The sequence below is a fragment of the Ceratotherium simum genome, chromosome 8, assembly GCF_057802395.1.
Source record: "Ceratotherium simum simum isolate JZ-2026a chromosome 8, ASM5780239v1, whole genome shotgun sequence".
NCBI classification, from domain to species: Eukaryota; Metazoa; Chordata; class Mammalia; order Perissodactyla; family Rhinocerotidae; genus Ceratotherium; species Ceratotherium simum.
The window spans coordinates 54,874,647-54,891,454 of record NC_141907.1 but is presented as its reverse complement, the minus strand read 5'-3'; the positions used below and the strand labels follow the sequence as shown (position 1 = coordinate 54,891,454).

At 35.4% G+C, this 16,808-nt stretch overlaps 1 protein-coding gene across 1 annotated transcript; it reads left to right on the top strand.

Annotated features, from left to right (window-relative positions):
• Positions 1 to 3,114: 3,114 nt before the first annotated feature.
• LOC101402744 (UDP-glucuronosyltransferase 2B31-like) lies at positions 3,115 to 14,225 on the top strand. Its single transcript, XM_004419120.3, has 6 exons — positions 3,115 to 3,837; positions 5,456 to 5,604; positions 7,885 to 8,016; positions 10,001 to 10,088; positions 10,670 to 10,889; positions 13,946 to 14,225. The coding sequence occupies exons 1-6, from the start codon at positions 3,414 to 3,416 to the stop codon at positions 14,223 to 14,225; spliced, it is 1,293 nt and encodes a 430-aa protein (XP_004419177.2). The 5' UTR covers positions 3,115 to 3,413.
• The last annotated feature ends 2,583 nt before the right edge of the window (positions 14,226 to 16,808 follow it).

The following is a 16,808-nucleotide window of genomic DNA, read 5'->3' as shown; positions in this document are numbered from 1 at the left end:
AAATATCAAATCACTATGATGTACACCTGAAACTAATATGACATTGTATGTTATTTAAACTTCAGTTAAAAAAAAAGAAACTTCAGTAGGTGCAGACAAGATCAACTATTAAACAAAAAGAAACAGAAAATCTGAAGAGGACAATAAGAAAAAAAGATTGAATTAGTAATCAAAAAACTACCTACAAAGAAAAGCTCAAACCAAGATCATTTCACTGATGAATTTGACCAAGAATTAATATCAAGTCTTCAAAAAGATCACCCAAAAAGTGTTAAAGTGTTAAAGGAGGAAACACTTGCCAACATATTCAATAAGGCCCTGATACTGAAAACACACAAAGACATCACAAGTAAAGAACACTACAGACCAATATCTCCTATGAATGTAGACACAAAATTCCTTACGAAACGTGAGCAAACCAAAATCAGGAATAGACAAAAGGGATTATAGACCAAGAAAAACTGGAATTTACGCCAGGAATGCAAAGTTGCTCTAACAACTGAAAAATAATTAATATAATACAAGATTATCATAAAATGAAGGACAAAAACTGCATATTCATCTCAGTAAATGCAGAAAAATCATTTGACAAAATCCAATGTCTTTCATGATGAAAATACTCAATAAACTAGGCGTGCTTGATGGTGAAACAGCAAATGTTTTTTTTGCTAAGATAATAGCAAGATGAGGAGGTCCACTCTCATTATTTCTATTCAACATTTTATTGGAGGGCAAAGCCAGGGCATTAGGCAAGAACATAAAATAAAGAAATCCACATTAGAAAGGAAGATGTAAAACTATATCTATTTCAGACGAAATGATTTTATATAGAAAAAAATTTGAGTATTCACTGGAAAATATACACCATACAATTGCAATAAACAATCCAAAATTAAATTAAGAAAATAATCCCATCAAAGTCATAGTCACTTAATAACAGTGGTACATTCTGAGAATTGCATCATTAGGCAATTTTGTCATTGTGTGAACTTCATAGACTGCACTACACAAACTTAGATGGTATAGCCTACTACACACTTAGGCTATATCATAAAATCTTATGGGATCACCATCATATATGCGGCCCGTCATTGACTGAAACATCTATATACAGCTCACGACTCTACAATAGCACCAAAAGAATAAAATACTTAAGAATAAATTTAACAAGAAAATTGCAAAACTTATACTGTGGAAACTACAAAACATTGTGGAAATGTATTTTAAAAGGTCTAAATAAAAGGAAAGATAGCTCATATTCTAGGATCAAAACACTTAATATTGTCGTAATGGCAATTCTCCACAAATTGATATACAGATTCAACACAATCTCTATCAAAATCCCAGCTGACTTCTTTGTGTGAATTACCAAACTAATTCTAAAATTGACATAGATATTCAAGGGATCCAAAACATCATCAAACCATCTTGAAAAAAAAGAACAAAATTAGAGGAATAATACTAATTGATTTCAAAACCAACTACAAACTACACTACTCAAGAGAGAGTGATATAGGCATAGAGACAAGCAAATAAATCAACAAACGAGATATTGGGATCCAGAAATATACTCACACACTGATGGTCAATTGTTTTTTGTCAAAGGAATGAACAATCATTTAAATAAATACTTCAGGAGAAACTGATTATCCACATGTAAAAGAATGAAGTTGGACTGCCTGCCTCAAACCATATACAAAAATTACTCAAAATGGATCAAAAACGTAAATGCAAAATAGAACTCTAAGACTCTTAAGGAAAAACATAGGAAAATGTTGTGATACTGGATTTGTCAACGGTTTCTTAAATATGACACCAAAAGCACAGCAACCAAATTACAAATAGAGAAATGGGACTTCATCAAAATTTAAAACTTTTACTGTATAAAGGACACCATCAAGAAAGTGACAATACTATTGAGAATATATTTAGATATCATATATCTCATAAGGGATTTATATCCAAAATATATTTTTAAAAGCTCTTATAATTGAATAATAATAAGACAAATAATCCGATTAAACAATTAACAAAGGTTCTGAATAGATATTTGTCCAAGAAAGATCTATAGGTGTTGAACATGCATATGCAAAGATGTTTAGCATTACTAAGATCAAAGTAAAGTAACTCAAATGACAATGAGATATGACTTCAGTCCAACAAGTATACCTATAATTAGAGAGAAAGATAATAACAAGTGTTGGCAGGGATATGGAGAAATTGGAACCATTATATGTTGCTAGTGGAAATGGAAAATGGTGCAGTCACTGGAAAATGGTATGCCATATCCTCAAGGTGAAAGAGTTTTATATGACCCAGCAATTCCACTTCTAGGTATATATGCAAAAGAAAGGAAAACATGTCCACTCAAAACTTTTAGGTGAATGTTAATAAACAATATTATTCATAATAGACAAAAAATGGGAAAAAAGTATAAATCAACTGATGAATGAATAAACAAGATATGGAGTATCCATACTATGGGATATTATTTGCCAATATAAAGGAATGAAGCCGTGACATACAACACGGATGAACCTTTAAAATGTGCTAAATGAAAGGAGCCAGTCACAGAAGACCACATATTGCATGATTCCATTTACAGGAAATGTTCAGAATAGGCAAATCTAAAGACAGAAACTAGATTAATTGTTGGATGAGGGTTGGGGGAGGTAGAGATTAGGAAGTTCTGTCTAAAGGGTAAAGTTTTATCAGTGGATGATGAAAATGCTCTTAAATTGATTGCTGTTCTCATTGCACAATTCTGTGAATGTACTATGAACTGCTGAAGTGTATACTTTAAAGTTCAAGAAGACTGCAGATACAGTTACCTCTCCCTCACCACTGTTCGTGACAGTCTTCCAAATACAAGTGACTTACACATGATAGCACTTTTAACCTTAAAACAGACCTTAAGCATATATATACAAACCAAGTCATCTACCTTTTGCTTTTTCCGCTTCCTATCTGAATGCTCTGACGGTTCATGTAATCTACTTTCTTTGAGGTGTAGGAGTTATATTTTAACTTCCTGATTGACTTTTCCTTGAATATAAGACTGAGCAATGGTAGAAGAGATCAGAAATTTGAAAATAAGTTTTCCATTCCACCAGGATGTCTATGAAATGGATTTCAGTTCTTCTGCTGCTACAGCTGGGTTGTTACTTTAGCCCTGGAAGTGGTGGAAAGGTGCTGGTGTGGCCCACAGAATATAGCCATTGGATCAATATGAAGATAATCCTGGAAGAACTTGTCCAGAGAGGTCACGAAGTGATTGTTCTGACATCTTCAGCTTCCATCCTTGTGATCCCAACAAACTATCTGCTATTAAATTTGAAATTTTTCCTACATCTATAACAAAACATGATATTCTGGGTTTTGCCCTGAAACTGACCAACAAATGGACATATGATATGCCAAAAGATACATTTTGGACATATTTTTCACTAATGCAAGAAATCTTCTGGGAATATTCTGATATTATGGAAAAGTTCTGTACAGATATGGTTTTGAACAAGAAACTTATCACAAATCTACAAGAATCAAGATTTGATCTCATTCTTGCAGACCCCATTGGACCCTGTGCTGAGCTGCTGGCTGAGCTACTGAAAATACCTTTAGTGTACAGTGTCCGCTTCTCTCCCGGCCATAAAATTGAAAAGTACAGTGGAGGACTACCATACCCTCCATCTTATGTACCTGTTGTTATGTCAGAATTAAGTGATCAAATGACATTCATGGAGAGGGTAAAAAGTATGATATATGTGCTTTATTTTGATTTTTGGTTCCAAACATTTAATGAGAAGAGGTGGGATCAGTTTTACACTGAAGTACTAGGTAAGTCATGTTTTTAGTTGGTAGCTTGAAATCCTAACTTTTGTAGTGCCTTGGAAGGTGAGTTTGCATAAAGTCAGAGGAATTATTCTTCCATAAGTAAAATATTGAAATAAAAATACAAAATGATCTCTCAAACTCACAAATATTATGGAAATGCTTAAATTATAGGGTCAGTTAGAACCCTGTGGCCCATCCTAGTACAGGACACTCCAGGAAATCATAAACTAAAAAATTAAAGCACTGAGGAATTCATTGAGCAACCATATATCCTTTCTTGTTCGTTTGTTTATAATAGGCTTTCTTGCATAGAGGAGTTTTAGGTCCGCTGCAATATTGAGTAGAGATTTTCCATATACACCCTGCCTCCACTCACGCATTGCTTCCCATATCATCTACATCCTCCACCAGAGAAGTACGTGTGTTACAACTGATGAAGCTATTGTGACACATCATTATCATCCAAAGTCGATATTTTATATTAGGGTTCTCTATTGGTTATACATTCTATGAGTTTGGACAAGTTATAATATCATATTTCCACCTTTAAAATATCATACAGCATAGTTTCACTGCTCTAAAAATCCTCTGTGCTCTGCCTATTCATACTACACATTACTTTTACTGTAATTTTTTTCATCTACAATAAAGTCATTAGATATTTCATTAAATATCTTGATCAAGGCAGACATACAGATTGAGGAGTTACATATTTCTAACACAACACTCTAGGGAGCCTTGAGGAAATTGCTTCCCCTTGTTTAGGTCAGATCCATTTAAAAAATAAACTCTTTTGCCATATTAGCAGAAGGATTCCTTCACAAATGAAAGATACAATGGCTCTATCTCAGACATATGAACCCATAATTCGAGTTTCTAATAATTACACATTCCTTCACTAAGTACTTACAAATCATCTGTTTTACAGGCCTAAAATATTGTCAAGAGGTAGACATTCAAGTTACTAGGCTATATTTTATAAAACAAGGTCTTCCATTAAAGATAAAATGAGCCAAAATTAAGGGTGAGCACATCTAATTCCATATTTTATGAAAACTTTCCAGCTGTATTTTAAAATGACATTCATTCATTATGCAAATATTAAGTTCTTAACATGAAGCAAATACAGGAATAGCCATACATCCAAAAAACTCACAGTTTACTTGGAAAATCTAGGACCAAGTGAATAGCTTGCTAAATTGTAGAAACTAGACTGAATACTCTAGGGAAAGGTTTTCCTGTGGAAATGGTAGGGTTAATTAAGTGAGCAGTTGAAATCATTGTTTACATTTCCGTCAATTACTTTTGCAGCTTTACAGAGTAAACAAATGCATGTTTAATTCTTTAGTGGCTTAGGTTTAATAATTGTTTATGATTGTGAATGCACTGATATGATGATACATATGAAAGCTCTTACATTTCCTCATATATATATATATATAAACAACATATATAAAACATATATATTATGTATATACACACATATTTGGATTATGAAACCACAAACCCTTTTAAACATCTTTGGCTATGTCATTCCAAGCTCCTTTCAGAAAATTACCTGGTATTTTCATTTTACAATACTATTATTTCCTCCACTTTTCTTTGCTTTTTTTCCCTTCAGGAAGGCCCACTACATTATCTGAGTTAATGAAGAAAGCTGAAATGTGGCTCATTCGAACCTATTGGGATTTTGAATTTCCTCGCCCATTCTTACCGCATTTTGAATATATTGGAGGATTTCACTGCAAACCTGCCAAACCCCTGCCTAAGGTGACCTGTTCCTGTTTGTTTGCTTGTTTATTTTGCATTTTCAATAGAAATGATTCTGTGTTCTTCATTTAGAATGTTTGATTACAGTGAGAGTGTTGTGGGAAGCTGGGTAAAGTGACCTGCCAAATAGAAACACATATATTTCAATAACATTACAAGAATTTGAACTTCATTGTCATCACAGAATAAAGTATTATACCTAGAAGACTTTTGGAATAGGGTCAATTAAATGAAAATCTCATTATTTAGCACATAAGAAAGTATCAGTCACTCATTTAAAGAATATTCTTCAAGTGACTAGCATAGTCCAGACATAAGTGCTGGATATGCAGAGAAGCAGTGCAGACACAATTTTCCCCCAAACAACCTAACATTCTACTTGGAAAGATAGAATAGAGGCATGCAATTAAAACTGTGTGAACAGTATAATAATAAGGAAAGACCATAATGCTAAAGAAAATCCAGCAGGGATAATCGAATAAGAATGATTAGGATTTGAAAGTATACTCTTTATCTTGGAAGGGTTCTGTCATTATTTTCCAAAGAGAAAAGAACAAATAAATTTAAAACAGAAGGGCCAAACAAAAAGGATGAGTATGCATTTTTGATGAGATATCCAGGAAAAATTTGACTCTTTTACATTCGTATTTTTTTTTTTGATAAGGGACTATATTGAGCAATAAGAAAATATTACAGTACAGAAAGGAATAAATTGAATGTAAATTGGCAAGAATATGGGTCTACAAATCAGAATAATTCTGAAACAGTGCCAGGCAAAAGAGTAACCGGAAATCTGCTGCAAAATGCTCTGCTGCACCTCTCCCAACGTGGGGCAGCTGCTCCCTGGGAGACTCAGTCAGGTGAGGATGAGGGTCCCTCACAGCCAGTTACACATAGTACATTCCACTAGGACATCCTTTTTACGATATAGGTAAAAGGTATCGTACATAAACAAACCAGAAGTATGGTCACTCAAATTAGTAACATACATGTATATTTCTGGATTATAACTGGGAATCTTAGGGCTATCTCATGGAAACTCCAAACAGTAATACTAGACTCATGAATGACAGCAATTCTGCAGCCTTTAAAGAGTGATTTGGTGGGGAGCTTGGGAAATACTGACAAAGGTTAAGGTGAGGTATCAGTTATTACAGAGCTAAGAGAAAAAAGATGTAAAATCATCTAAATCATAGCAAGCTTTTTCGTAGTGGTCATAGTCAGAGAAATAAAATACTAATGACGAAACTAAAATAATTCTCCATAAATCCTGCCTGCAATAAACACAAGTGATTTAGTAGAACTATAATGATAAAGAATCAAAGGTGAGTTAAGATGCTGCTCGGTGGCCTCCTTCAAGAATCTACATTAGTAATTAATAACAGTGTAAATGGAGAGTCTAGGTATAATATTGTCTAAGAGCATTTCCTCTGCTCTACTGTGTACTGGCTCTGTTTCACTTCTAGCTTACACAGACACACCCATGCACATATTTGTACAAATATACATAATAAAGGAAGTCAATCTCATATGCATTGTGTCATTCTAAAGGAACCAAGGGATTAGATGTGTTATAAACAGCCACTGACTGAGGAAAACAGAATGGAGGTTCCTAAAGAAATTAAAAACAGAATTACCATAAGGTCCACCAATTCCACTTCTTGGTATTTATCCAGAAGAATTGACATTAGGAGAACCATGAGGTATATGCACACCCATCTCCATAGCAACACTATTCACAAGAGCCCAATGTGGAAGCAACCCAAGTGTCAGAAGAATTAATAGACAAAATGTGTTATTTACACAGAATGGAAGATTACTCAGCCTTAAAATGGAAATAAATTCCACACATGCTACAACATGGCTGAACATTAAGGATGTTATCATAAGTGAAATGGGCCACTTATGAAACAAATAATACTGTATGCTTCACTTATATAACTTATCTAGACTGGTCAAATTCATAGAAACAGAAAGTAGAATGCAGGTGCCAGGGAATCATTGTATAATGGGTATAGTTTCAATTTGCAAGATTAAAAGTTCTGGAGATTGGTTGTAGAACAATGATAATGTACATACTCCTGAACTGTACACTTAGGAATGGTTAAGATGGTAAATTTTATGTTATGTATATTTTACCACAATTAAAAATAAACAAGCACTAGTCTAGTAATTCCTGACAATAGATAATTTTCTCTCCTTAGTTGTTTGTAACAATCCTTTCAAAAGTGTTTGCTATGCTGTTGCCCTTTTGTGATGGAGTACATTATTTCTTCACAGGAAATGGAAGAGTTCGTCCAGAGCTCTGGAGAAAATGGTATTGTGGTCTTTTCTCTGGGGTCAATAGTCAGTAACATGACAGAAGAAAGGGCCAATGTGATTGCATCAGCCCTTGCCCAGATTCCACAAAAGGTTAGATAAAGTACTTATAGTGGAGAACTATTTACTGCATCTGTTAAAGTTTGAAAATGGTTTCATTACAGAAATTTCCTGCATGAAAGATAAACGACACTGTATTATGATAGACCCAATTTGTCTCATATATCAGTTTAAAAACCGAAATGTACATGGCAGGTGCCAACAGTGCAGAGAGTGTTCTTGTTTGACAATAACATTTGCATTAACATTGAGATCAGAAATAAATATATTTAAGAGGTGCAGCAGGAAGTGTTGGTATTATAATGATATTACAAGCACATACAAATATCATCAAATTCTGCCCTGTCATTTGCTCCTTTTCTTCGCATGATTCCTGAGGGCACCGTACACAACACAGATGTTCTCAGAGAGGAGTTAAATTTTAACAGCAACCTTAAGAAAGAAACAATAACAGTCTGAAAGGCATCCTGAAGTTTAGGTCTGGTAATCCAGGCCTCTTTTACTTCCCCTCCATTTCAGAATAGGCCTATTCAATGTGCTTTTCACGGTGCTACACAGACAAAGGATGGCCAGGGCTCACCAAGCTGCATCCAGGTACCTTTCCAGCTATGATGATTTAGAGAGAGAAAGAAACTAACCTGGAAAAAAGAAAGAGAAAAAATTGCTCTTGTGTACTGTGCCCTGTTAATGTCTGAAACAGGAAAACATACGTGAAAGGGTAGAGGTGGGTCAGCCCTTAAGGTGTTTTATAAAATGTGGCCCTGCAAAGACTCTGCTCCTAAAACATCTGAAAAATAATGCCTCCTGATTGAAGATGGAGAAGGGAATATAAAAAGTAGTCAACCAGAAGCAAGGCTAGTATGGGAAAGTTTCAGATGTCCTTCTCTATAAATTATGGTAGTAAATTATTTCTAATATATGGAACATACCTGAAGTCTCTGGGTAGTTTAAAACTACCCAGAGTAGTTTTTAGTTTCCTAACTGACATAGCTTTCTGCTTATTATCTATGCTAATTTGCTGAGAACTAAAGTTACTTTAAGACTCACATTGAAAATAGATGATAACACTGGCAAATTAGAATCTCGCTTACAAAGATTGCTTGGGAATTCCACAATCTGGACCTAATCTTGGTACTGGACTTGGAAATAGCTTGGCTATAAGAAACCATATTAATCAATGCTGTCAGTTTTTTGAGTGCATCTTTAAAGTGTTAGCAGTCAGTTGAATAAAATTTAGCATCATCAAAATATTCATTTTTTTGACAGCTTTACTGTTATTTATGAAGTACTAAGAGGCTCTTCTTTTCAGCATTTAAAGAATTTTCAAACCTAGCAATAGTGTTAATACTCTGGATTCATGTGAAAAAATTACTACTTGAAATTTCTCTTGGAAATAGTAAATAATACTTGGTAATTTAAAAGAATCTAAACATACTTACCAAGCAGAAATTATTTATAATTAATAATAAATTGTTAATAATCAGAACTGTTTTCTTCTCACAAACAGCTGATTGCATACATTTCCCTCTCTGTCAATCAAAAGAAGTAGAACTCTAATAAAATAACTTATGGAACAAGTGGATATAAGTAAGCTGCTTCGCCCAACAATCAAAAAGAAATAAACAGGCTAATGTTAAATTTAGAAGCCGAGAGCTAGAATAATAAATAGCCAAATAAGCAGAAAATTAGTAATTTCCATTTTTTTTGCACTACAGTTATAAAGACTACTTTAAAACTTTTGATGCACTTGAATTGTTATTGAAAATGCCATTTGTCTAATCTAAGTGTGAAACATCAAGATGGCAGTCACACTAGACTGAATACAAAATAAGTACATGAAAGATGAGTATTCCTATTACATCAGTGTTTTACTAGTTCTCATTAGCATGTCTTGTTCTCATTTCCTCATCTGTCATGCTGAACAGGTTTAACCAGATTCCTCTTAATCTATTTAGTCTCTAACATGCTGTGTCTTAATTTTGACTCAGGGAATAAGGTTTTTTCTTTACTCTAACAGGTTATATGGAGATTTGATGGCAAGAAGCCAGATACCTTAGGGCCAAATACTCGGCTCTATAAGTGGATCCCCCAGAATGACCTTCTTGGTAAGAATCTGGAAAAGACACCCTGAAATGAAAGTAACTCCCACCAGATAATAATGGTTCACGAGGAAGCAAATTTATTGAACATTTGCTATTGGAAACCTCAAAAATAAAAATTAACTTCATTATATTTATTTCCCAGCCCTAAGGGGAAATGATTAGTGTAACTTTTCCTTCTTCTGATCCCTGTGCCACCACCAACTTCCTTGAAACACTGCTTGTCAGACTCAGTGACTTCATTAGTTCGTTAAGAGAAGTATTCGAACATATCCTCTACCCCTTTTTATTCCACACATTGTTTTTTTATCCAGCGTGTTCTCTTTCAGTACTGTCCACCTGGCAATCTTGTACTCATTTTCCAAGTAGCAAGTCATACATCAATCTTCTATGTAGCCTTCATTTACTTTCAGAACAGACTTAGGTGCTTCTTCCTTTGAGTTCTGAAAGACATTTTAATGTAGTTTCCTGTGTACAATAATCTGTTATCTAGAATACAATGCCTCTTTCAGTGTCTTATATTGCCCTACTCTCATTTTATTCTAAGACTTATACTTAATAAGTTGCTGAAATTCACCTAATCCTAGGTCATCTGAAAACCAAAGCCTTTATAACTCATGGTGGAGCCAATGGAGTCTATGAGGCCATCTACCATGGGATCCCTATGGTGGGCGTTCCTTTGTTTGCTGATCAACCTGATAATATTGAGCGCATGAAGACGAAAGGAGCAGCTGTTAGACTGGACTTCAACACAATGTCGAGGACTGATTTACTCAACGCATTGAAGACAGTCATTAATGACCCATCGTGAGTATCACAATTTCTTTTTAATAGGTGCTATTTACAGATAGGTTCTTTTGCCAATGGTGAGTGTGAGTTTCACCACATTTTTAAGATTCAAAACATGAAATTGTTAAAATGATTTAACCATTCTTAAATCTACGTTTATGATCACCCAGACATTTATTTCAAAGCTGTATTTTAACCCCATAGATTTAATGGGTAATCAACTGGTGCAACAATTTTCTCTTCAAATAATGTAAAGTTTCAGAGGTAATTGTAAGAAGGACATATTTTTAAAAGTATGATAGAACCAGAGAAAAAAGAAAGATAACCTAGAAAAAACATCATAAATTCTTTCAATTCAGTACCTAACATCTCTGAAACTATGAATCTATTTAAAATTTAAAAATTGACCTTATTATTATCATTATTTTAGCAGATTTTATAATGAGATATAATTTATATACTTTAATACTATAAATTCCAATACATGTGTTATGTTTTCAGAGCTACGAATCCTTCAAAATAATATATATTAGGACATTTTTATCACCACAAAAAGAAACCTGACATGCCTTAGAAGTCACTTCTGGGGCCAGCCCAGTGGCACAAATGGTTAAGTGCACACACTCCGATGTGAAAGCCCGGGGTTTGCCAGTTTGGATCCAGGGCGCGCACCTACGCACTGCTTGTCAAGACAAGCTGTGGCGGTGTCCCATATAAAGTGGAGGAAGATGGGCATGGATATTAGCCCAGGGCCAGTCTTCCTCAGCAAAAAGAGGAGGATTGGCAGATGTTAGCTCAGGGCCGATCTTCCTCACAAAAAAAAAAGAAGAAGTCACTTCCCATTCCTGGTCAAGCACCTATTAATCAAATTTCTGTCTCTATAGATTTCACCTTCTGGACATTTCATATATACAGAATCATACAATATATGGTCTTCTGCAACTGGTTTCTTTCACAGAGGATAATGTGTTTTTTTTTTTTTTTTAACTTTTGTTTATTGTGAAATTTTTGTGGTGCATTGTTGTTTGTCAGTCACCATATAAATGCATCCCTTCACCCTTTCTGCCACCCCCCACCCTCCTTGCCCCTGGTAACCACCAAACAGCTCTATCTGTCCGTGTCTTGGTTTATCTTCCACATGTGAGTGAAATCATGCACTGTTTGTCTTTCTCTTTCTGGCTTATTTCACTTAACATAATACCCTCCAGGTGCATCCATGTTGTTGCAAATGGGACGATTTCGTCTTGTTTTATAATTGAGTAGTATTCCACTGTATATACATACCACATCTTCTTTATCCAATCATCAGTTGAGAGACACTTGGGTTGCTTCCATGTCTTGTCTATAGTGAATAATACTGCGATGAATATAGGGGTGCATAAACTTCTTTGGATTGTTACATTCGGGTTCCCAGTAGTGGGATAGCTGGATCATAAGGTATTTCTATTTTTAACTTTTTGAGGAATCTCCACACTGTTTTCCATAGAGGCTGCACCAGTTTGCATTCTCACCAGCAGTGAATTAGGGTTCCCATTTCTGCACATCCTCTCCAACATTTGTTATTTTTTGTCTTGGTGACTATAGCCATTCTGACAGGTGTAAGATAATATCTTAGGGTGGTTTTGATTTGCATTTCCCTGATGATTAGTGGTGTTGAACATCTTTTCATGTGCCTATTGGCCATCTGTATATCTTCTTTGGAAAACTGTCTGTTCATTACCTCTGCCCATTTTTTTATCAGGTTGTTTGTTTTCTTGTGGTTCAGTTGCGTGAATTCTTTATATATTATGGAGATTAATCCCTTGTCAGATATATGGTTTGGACTACCAATTCAATTTGGTAGTTCTATATTGGGGTTCTCTTGGTTTTCTCTTTCTTTACCATGTGTGACTCTGTTCTGATTATTTGGTTAATGGTTACCATGAGATTTGTATAAAAAATCTCGTGGATATGATAGTCCATTTTTTGATGGCCTCTCATTCCCTTAGACTAAGTCGATTAGATCGCAGTTAATATGTAGAAGGCAATAGTGACTAAAATGTCCAGGAAAATGGGGAGCTTCTAGTAGCCTGTGGTATCCTATATCAATGTGTAGGTAGTAGGTACATTGGTATATTCACTTCTTGACAGTTTTCTAGCTGATAATGAAATTTTGAGGTGTTCACTTATGATGTGTGCATTTTTCTAATGTATTTATACTTAAATAAAAGGTATATTTTACAAAAAGTATTTAGAAATCTAGAAATGAAATAGAAAAAAATTTAAAAGTATAGAAACAATGTCCAGGGGTGCTGTCAGTGGGGCCAGGAAAAGCCTCTCTGAGAAGTGACACTGAAGCCAAAGCCTCCATCAGGAGTTAGAATGAAGCCTTGGGTGTCACAGGGAATGGCGCTCCAGGACAGGGACAGAAGGGACGGGAAGTGCAAAGGTGCTGAAGTGGGGACACGTTTGGCAGCTTCAACAAACAGCTACGAGGCCAATGTGCCTACAACAGAGTGTGCTGAGGACAAAATGATTACAGGAGGTTGCCAGTCTCTGCATGTAAGTCCTGAGGCCAAAGTGATGATTTAGAATTTATTCTACATAAGATGAGAAGCCAGACGGAAATTTTAAGCAGGGAAGTGTTACAAATTACCTGTGTCAGAAAAACATTATTCTGGCTACTAGGTGGAAGATAGAAGAGTTATGAAGAACAGAGTAGAAACAGAGGGACTGGTGAAGAGGCATTTTACCCATGATGAAACAATTCCTCTTAAAAACTTCAAGAGCGTCATCCTAATTTGCATTCGTCCTCTGACTTATAGCCTTTTGAATGGCTCCTATCATTTTCCCTGAAGAAAAGATTTAACTTTCTCACCTTAACTTCATCTTCACTTTTTAAAATATTTGTCATCAGAAAATTCCAATTTAAAAACCAAACTATCTGTGAAGACCCAAATAAAAATATACTTCTGCAATTCTATGATATTTATTTTAAAACATATATATGACGCTTCAAAAACCTTTCATGGGAATGATTTGCATAGGCAAATTAAATTCCTTTCAAATTTTCGATCTTTGTGTTTCCCCTTTAGATATAAAGAGAATGCTATGAAATTATCAAGAATTCAACATGATCAACCAATGAAGCCTCTAGATCGAGCAGTCTTCTGGATCGAGTTTGTCATGCTCCACAAAGGAGCCAAACACCTGCGGCCAGCCTCCCATGACCTCAACTGGTTCCAGTACCACTCTTGGGATGTTCTGGGGTTCCTGCTGGCCTGTGTGGCAACTGCTATATTTGTTATCACAAAATGCTGTCTGTTTTGTTGCCAGAAGTTCTCTAAAAGAGGAAGGAAGGAAAAAAGAGAATAGTTGTATCTGAGGCCTGAAGCTGGTATGCCTCATAGATGGGACTCCTCCTGTTAATTTCAGTGAGAAGAAGTTGTGATGTAAAGGTTTCTTCCTTTTGTGACAAAACAACCTTGCATAATTAGCACCTAAGATCAAAAGTTGTTTTCAAGTGCTTGTTTACCTGTTTCAGAGTTAGAAATATATCATGTCAAAGAGAAAAAGAGGCAAAAGATAAAATAAAAATAAAAGTATAGGGGTATATTGAAATTTACTATTCTAAAACAAAAATTATACCAAAAAAATTATGGAAGTTAACTGTGTTTCAACATTGCACATGGACAAAATGACATTAAGTTATCTATTCACAATATCGATATTTGTGTGCAAGTACTTAGAATAATTTAACTTCAGGCTCATGCAGATTTTGTAGTTTTATCTTTTGGTGTCGAAACTATTCAATATTTAGAATTGTATAAAATGATTCACCCCCTCCATTTTCTTTTGGGAGACCACTAGTGCTACTTGGCTTTTACTGTGCAACTAACCTCGGCATCACTCCTTATCTAAAGACATGGCAAGATGTTTGCCTTCATCCAGTTTAACTCATTTGCTAGTGGAATGTATGTGGATTTAGAAATATAACAACTGCTACCTACTTCCTATTACACAACTGAGCTATTTAAGAAAGAGTTTGGTTTCACTAACAACTTCTCTTTACCTCACAGCCCTTTCAAAAGATTCACTTGGCTGCTTTCATGCTCATTTTAGCCTTTGATTATGGGTGTAACATCCCAATTATAGGTTTGATAATATAGAGTCTATTCTCTAAAGGAATTATTGAATTTTCATTCTCACAAAATATGTGTACATATGACCAATCCTTCAAAAAAAGGCAGAACATCACTTAGCTACTTAAAGCTATGGTGAGCAATTCAATGTATTTGTTGAAGGCAGTTTGAAATAATGATTCTTATTCTATATAACCATACTAGATTAGCATGTCTCATCCCTTCTCTGTTTCCTAATAAACCTGTTATCTCATCCCTTCCATTGATCTAATATGGAAACATTAAACCTATTGGCATGAAAAGAATACATCATCATTTTCCTAAACCTAGGCACACTATGACTTATCATAATCAATACCAATGCAAATAAAACAAAAATTATGTAAATTTTATGGAAATATGAAAATTCAATCTCGAGGATGCTCAAGGCCCTTTTAAGACTCAAACATCCGGTGGTGGGAGAGCCAGAGCGGCTGGTTGAGGGGTTGACCCTGCAGCCTAAGGCGACTCTGGTCAGAAAAGAGGTTCTGTGCATAAGGCAGCAGCTAGTGTTGCCTGCACTCGGCATGCAGGAACAGTTGTGCCGGGGGACCACATCCGTGCTGGTCGTATGCTGTGGTGGTCTCTGCTGCCCACACCTTGTAGGTACAACCTAGTAGAAATGAGCAACCTGGTCTGCCAAGTGCTGCATGGGGAGACAGAGTAAAAAAGACAGAGAAAATCTGAATAGGCCTATAACAAAAACTAGAGATTGAATTAGTAATCAAAAGAACTACCTACAAAGAAAAGATCAGGCCCAGATGATTCACTGATAAATTCTATAAAGAATTTAGAGAAGAATTAATATCAATTGTTCAAAAATAGCCTCCAAATAAAAGAACTGGAGAAAACAGTTGCTGAGATATTCAATAAGGCCCTGATATTGAAAACACACAAAGGCATCACAGAAAAGATTAGTATAGACCAATGTTGCTTATTGCTTTAGCATCACAACATGCTAGCAAACTGAATCCAGGAATATACAAAAGGGGTTATAAACCAATAAAAACTGGAATTTATCCAAGGAAGGTAAAGTCACGTTAATAACTGAAAAATCAAATATTTTAATACCCCATACCAATAGAATGAATAATAAAACCTGAATGATCATCTTGATACCGAGCAAGGGCTCAATATGCTTTCCACAAGACAGAAGGTCAAGCAGGTGGTGGTAGAGAAAGAACTTTAATAAGTGAGAAGCTAATTATATTTGGAAGATGGTAGACTATCGTCCAAAAAAACCCATCTCAAAGGGAAATGATTTGGGAGTGACTTATACAAGCAAAGGGGGTTGGGGAGGCTCAGAAACATCAGGTGATGGATGACCATAGAACATTAGGTGCCTCTCTATAGTGGGTATGCTGAATCCAGTATTTCTGAGGAATCTAAGAAAACCTCAGTTACTTCCTTATCTGGGAAAGAAGGAACAGTTTGGGCAGAGGACATAAATTTTCTGCTAACAAGTTATTCTTTCTACCGGTTACAGATTGGACATGCAGTTCTAAGGGTTTTCCAAAGCATACTGTTGGAATAAGATGGGGATGGGAGCATGTTGCCTTGGGGGCTGAATTTCCAGGAGTTCTCTGCACAGAAGTGACTGTCTTTCACATTTTTTCATAGGCTGCATGTGCAAATTTAGAGAGGGTCTACGTGTTGCATGCAGTGGATCTTTAGTCTATGACGTGTGAAGTTTGCAATCCGTCGTTTTAGCTTCTCAAAGCTCCTGCATGATGCTTAGTCAGGCTTAGGGCTGTCAGTAAGCTACCCTCTGCAACGG